The sequence below is a fragment of the Ostrinia nubilalis genome, chromosome Z, assembly GCF_963855985.1.
Source record: "Ostrinia nubilalis chromosome Z, ilOstNubi1.1, whole genome shotgun sequence".
Classification (NCBI taxonomy): Eukaryota; Metazoa; Arthropoda; class Insecta; order Lepidoptera; family Crambidae; genus Ostrinia; species Ostrinia nubilalis.
Window position 1 is genome coordinate 14,683,793 of NC_087119.1, and position 5,902 is coordinate 14,689,694.

At 37.1% G+C, this 5,902-nt stretch overlaps 1 protein-coding gene across 1 annotated transcript; it reads right to left on the reverse strand.

Moving 5' to 3' along the window:
- Positions 1–2,317: 2,317 nt before the first annotated feature.
- On the reverse strand, positions 2,318–5,017 carry LOC135087114 (uncharacterized). The gene has a single exon (XM_063981952.1). The coding sequence runs from the start codon at positions 5,015–5,017 to the stop codon at positions 2,318–2,320; it is 2,700 nt and encodes an 899-aa protein (XP_063838022.1).
- Between the last annotated feature and the right edge of the window lie 885 nt (positions 5,018–5,902).

Here is a 5,902-nt window from a genome sequence, read left to right on the forward strand (position 1 = left end):
TTAACGGAAGTTAACGAGTCCGTTAACATTTTTTAAAGTTAACTTAAAAGTTAATCAGTTAATAGAAATGTTAACTTCGTTAATTAACGATTAACGGATTAACGAGTTAATGCCCAGCTATGGTATTTACCTAGACCTATCTACCTAGAATCGAACCGTTGAGGCTTTTTTTATAAATACTTCTTTCTCTCTCTATTACAGCAAAATAGGTGTTAGAAAAACTCAAACTTCAAAGAACCCATGGAGAGCAAGTAGGTAACAATAAAATTTTGATTTTTACAACAATTTAGATAACTATTAGTACGTATGCCTAGGCACCCTTTCGTGTGCACTGGTTCAACAACAAACAATTTAAATTTACATAGCAACCAAAATGCAGAAAATGAAGTGCTGATTTCACTATTCAGAGCAGATGTGGGGCACTGCCTCTATTACATCCTGATGACCCTAATTATTATTCAGGAGGTTATACAGGGTGGCTATTAAGTAAAAGAGCCAAGCCATCATTTATCCACAATCTCAAAATATAGCTCTGTTTTTTTAGATTTTCAGCAACGTCTTTTATTAGTATAGTAGTCACAAGTATATTATATTGAAGTTGAAACTATTTTATGATATTTTCGTAGGCATACTTATCTGAATGTTCAAATGTTTTTGTAATTTGTGGCCAATGGGTCTCTAACTATTATCAGATTACGAATGATAGATGAGTTCGAAAGTAAAACAACAGATTGGCGTCTCACACACGTAAATGATTTTGGTTGTAAAATAATGATTGAAATATAATTGCTTGTTAGTAGAGTTTCATTTATGAATTTAAACCCACCAACTTTTAAAAGTAGGCAGTAATATTGCCTGAAAGTGTTAAATTTATTCTATAATCATATTGAGCGGTAATTTCCCGGATAAGTGATTTACCACGCAGTGCGAGTTCTCGTTATTTCCTTTGATCAAATTACTGGCGGCCGCCCGCGACTTTTCCGTGTGGACTTCGTTCCAGTATAAAAGACTTAATAATAAAAATAATATTATTTTAGTAATTCCCAACACATTAAGCCTTCTTAAAAAGTTTAGTACCTATATGACCGACAGAAATAATTTATGTGAAAGCAAAGCAAGCAGATATTTTACAACCTGTTCTTGGCTATCTATTTTTAAAGTTATTTTCATTCATATTTATAAACTATCTTAACCTTAATTAATCGGCTCTGGCATTTAATTTTGTTTACCTTAAAGCAACCTACCTTTTAGCTTCAAAGGTCAAGTAGTATTGGAGAACTAGTGAACGAATTAATAGTAATCGATTTTTCACAGAATTGCTTAATTGAAGTCAACAAGACTGTTGAATAAGACAATTTGATATAGAATTTATTTTTATAAAATTTAGTACTGTTTTCAATAAACAAATCTAAAAGATTTGAAAAATTTGGCATCGGTTGTTTATTTCAAAATGCAGTTACAGTATTTTTAATTAAAAAATAAGTGACATATTTTTATCCTTTTTGAGTAACCATGTTGTAGACACCCTATATTTTCAACAATGTTAACTGATTGCAAAGCACACCTTTACTGTATTTATGCCAAAATGTACATAAATTAACAAGTGTTTTATTTACTTATGTTAAATGATAATAAATGATGTGCGACGTAAATATCCGCTATACGAGAGTATTTATCTTTTCGCTTGCAGAAGTCAAAAGAGTATTTTTTTTTAAATCTAAGGTTTTGTTTCTCTAGAATGTCGGCTTTCTGTTGTAAATATTGAATTTGAAATTATTTTTTTATTATAATCTACATAAATAGATTGTTGAATAAAGTCCAACAATGTATTTGATGATAAAATATCCTTTATTTTGCTTTAGTTTCACAAAAAACAATTCTCCCGTGACACTGTTGATGACATGACATTTACTTCTTTTTTATTTCTTTATGGTATTAAACATTCCGCCCACCATGACCGGAATGGTCATAATTCCGCCCACCATGATTAACCACCAACGAAAGAGTGGACTGTATAGTTAGGTAAAAACAAAACATTATAAGAAATTTAAATTGGTTAAATCATGGTGACTAGATAACAAAACAATAGTTAGAGTTTAACCTTATAAATGGATAGGTATACAAAAATATTATTCTAAGATAACTTCACGACTTAACTTACTTGTTCACAAAGTGGTTAACCAAAACGAAAACCACAAAACTCATCACTTAAACATGATATAAAAATAAAATAGCTCTATTCAGCCACTGGCAAAACACACAATTTTACAGCAGGCCTTTTAATAATGGTATCTCTACATTTTATACTAACAACTAACTAACTAGTAAGGTTGTCCAAACCTTTGTGCTTTTCGATAATTATGCCCATTAACCACTTCGCAGGAGGAAGATCGTCCTCTTTAATTAAGACTACATCCCCAATTCTAGGCTCTGGTGTTTTATTTGCCCATTTGTACCGCTGCAAAAACTGAGTTAAATATTCGTTTGACCACCTACGCCAAAAGACCTGGAGCATTTGTTGGGTTAGCTGCCAGCGTTTCAAAGATGATATTGTTGACGTTTCATAATTGTTATCGGGCACAAGTACTAAAGGTTCACCGATGATAAAATGACCTGGTGTGAGAGGTGTTGGATCTTGTGAATTGGTACTGATCTGTGTTAACGGCCTTGAGTTAAGACACGCTTCAATTTGGTATAACAACGTAGATATTTCTTCATAGGTAAGGGTTGCTGTGCCGATCACTCGCTTCAGATGATGTTTGGTAGATTTTATCCCACTCTCCCATATTCCACCGAAATGAGGAGCTCTTGGTGGGATGAAATGCCACGTGGTTCCAGCTGTGGCCAAACTATCTGCGATTTCTCTAGCCATGGTTGAGTGCTCTTGGGCCACCAAGGTCTTCAACTCTCGAGCGGCGCCCACAAAGTTCGTTCCATTATCGCTGTAGAGATCAGCGCAATGTCCACGTCTCGAAACAAATCGTTTAAAAGCTGCTAGAAATCCCTGTGAAGTGAGATCGGTTACAGCCTCTAGATGCACAGCCCTTGTGGCCATGCATACAAATAGGCAAATGTAGCCTTTGTATGCTCGGTAACCTCTACCTTTAGAAGCTCTGATCTGGATGGGTCCAGCATAATCAACTCCACTCTGATAAAATGGGCGTATCGGCGTGATGCGTGCTGGAGGTAGCTGTCCCATGAGTTGATGTCTAAATTGTGCTGCATGTCGTACACATGTGACACATTTGCGCACAAACAATTTTGTGCGGTTTTTTACATCAAGAATCCAATATTTCGATCGTAGATAATTTACCATCAATTGAGGTCCTCCGTGAAGGGTTCGTTGGTGAGCATCGGCAATGACAAGATCTGTGAAGTGAGATTTTGATGGTAAAACAATCGGGTGTTTTTTGTTATCACTGATGTTAGCTCTCTCAAGACGACCACCAACTCTCAAAATGCCTTCACGATCCAGAAAAGGAGTCAAAGTGGTAAGTTTGCTCTTCTTACTAACGGTACCTGCAGTCTCGATATCTTTGATTTCTTGTGCAAAATGAGCAGCTTGACACGCTTTTATGCTAATTAGAATTGCTTCTGATAGTTCTTTGCTAGTTAACCATATCGGAAAAGTCGTTGCTTCAATAGATTTCTTTGCCTTTGATGCAAATCTCCTACAATAAGCTATAACTCTTATTAGTTTTTGTAAAGACGAATACTTGGTCCACAATTCAAATTCATCTTCTTTGGTTACATGGTAAGCTTTCTTTTCTTTCTCTTCTAGGTTTGTGTCCTTTATGTCCGTTCTGTCGTGTTCTATGGTTATGTTTTTTAACCATGCAGGTCCACTTTTCCAGAGAGGAAGTGTATCATATTCAGATGGGTTGACTCCACGGGAAGCGCAATCTGCAGGGTTATCAGAGGATACCACATGTGACCACTGTTCTCGGTCTAAAATAGCTAAAATCTCTGACACTCGATTTGCTATGAACGTCTTCCAGCGACTTGGATGACTGCTCAACCAAGCTAAAACGATCGTTGAGTCCGTCCATGCATGTAAGTTTGACTTTGGTACCTTCAAAATTTCTGAGACTTCCTTTAACAACTTCGCTAGTAGAACAGCGCCGCACAACTCAAGCTTCGGGATGGAAATTTGCTTTATTGGAGCTACTTTTGTTTTGCAGGTGATAAGAGTGACCATAACATTTCCAGCTTCATCTACCACGCGCGCATAGACTACAGCAGCATATGCATCAGACGAAGCGTCGCTGAAGCCGTGTAACTCAACTGTGATACACTTTGAATTCGTACCAATCCAGCGCGGCAGACGAAATTGAGTAAGTGCAGTAAGTTCACCTCGGTAAGTACTCCATTCTTTAAAAAGCTTTGCTGGTAACTCCTCATCCCAACCGATTCCTGCTAACCATAGCTTTTGTATGAACATTTTTGCTTTTACGATGACTGGAGCAAGCCATCCCAAAGGGTCATACAACTTTGAAATATCTGAAATAACTTTTCTCTTTGTTACAGGTTCACTGATAGGTGGTAGCTGCACGGAGTATTCGAAGACGTCAGTTCGTCGGTTCCAGGTAAGTCCAAGAATTTTGATAATTTCATCTACTTTGAGTTCCAAATTGCTTGTTGTTGTTTCTGAATCCTTGCTTATTTCGTTCAACAGTGTTTCATTATTGCTTGACCATTTTTGAAGTTCAAATCCCCCTTTGTTTAGTAACTCATTCATTTGTTGAAATATTTGTTTTCCTTCCAGAACTGTGTCACAACCAGTAAGTAGATCATCCACATAAAAATCATTTAGGACTCTTTCTGCTGCCAATGGAAACTGTTTACCTTCATCATACGCGACTTGATGCAATGCTCTGACTGCAAGATATGGGGCTGAGGCAGTGCCAAAGGTGACTCGCAACAATCGCAGATGTTCGATATCTTCTTGCGGCTTGGATCGCCAGACTAATCGTTGATAATCTACATCTTCGTTAGCAACTTTTATCTGGCGATACATTTTGACTATATCAGCCACCAAGCAAATAGGATGCAGTCTCCACCTCATCGCCAAATGACGAAGATCCGGCTCGAATGACCATGAATAAAGTCCAACAATGTATTTGATGATAAAATATCCTTTATTTTGATTTAGTTTCACAAAAAACAATTCTCCCGTGACACTGTTGATGACATGACATTTTCTTCTTTTTTATTTCTTTATGGTATTAAACAATTGTCTTTGGCCATTTTTCTGCGAAGAATATTTATTTTTCTAGTACCACTAGTCCCCGTCATTGCAATATAAGTACTAGGTAGTCACATATTCGTACGTTTACCGTCGCTGTAGGTACTCTCGCTAGGTAGGCTGTGGATTAACTCAGGCATACTCTTGACTTCAAATATGTGATTAATTACTCAAAATTAGTAATTTAATTACTATGATTACTGAATGAACTACTTATCTAACTCCAATAGATTCAGAGCTTTCCATGAAAAGCGGTTGTTACAAATAATTAAAGTAAAAAACGCCTCTTAACCACAAAATCATAAAGTGTCAAACCGCTGTTATGGTTAGTAATTAATATTGACGGCGGTCTAGTTGTTAGCTCGCACTTAAAGGTTCAGCCAAACCAACGCGATCAGCCGGCGTGCAGCGATGGCGATCAATGCTTTTAAGTCTGATTGGTTTGGCTGAAACTTAAGAGAGATGCCACACGGACGTTGACGTTGCGGCAGCGGCACGGCGTCTAGCCGGGCCTTAAAATCAAATATTGTAGGAGAATGTTCGGGGGAAAAAGCCGTTCGACTTTGTCCCTCATGTCTAGCCACTGAAGTCGAACAAGTGAAAGATTATCGGCGGGGTTATCAACAACTCAAATACACTCAACATCAAATAAACCGC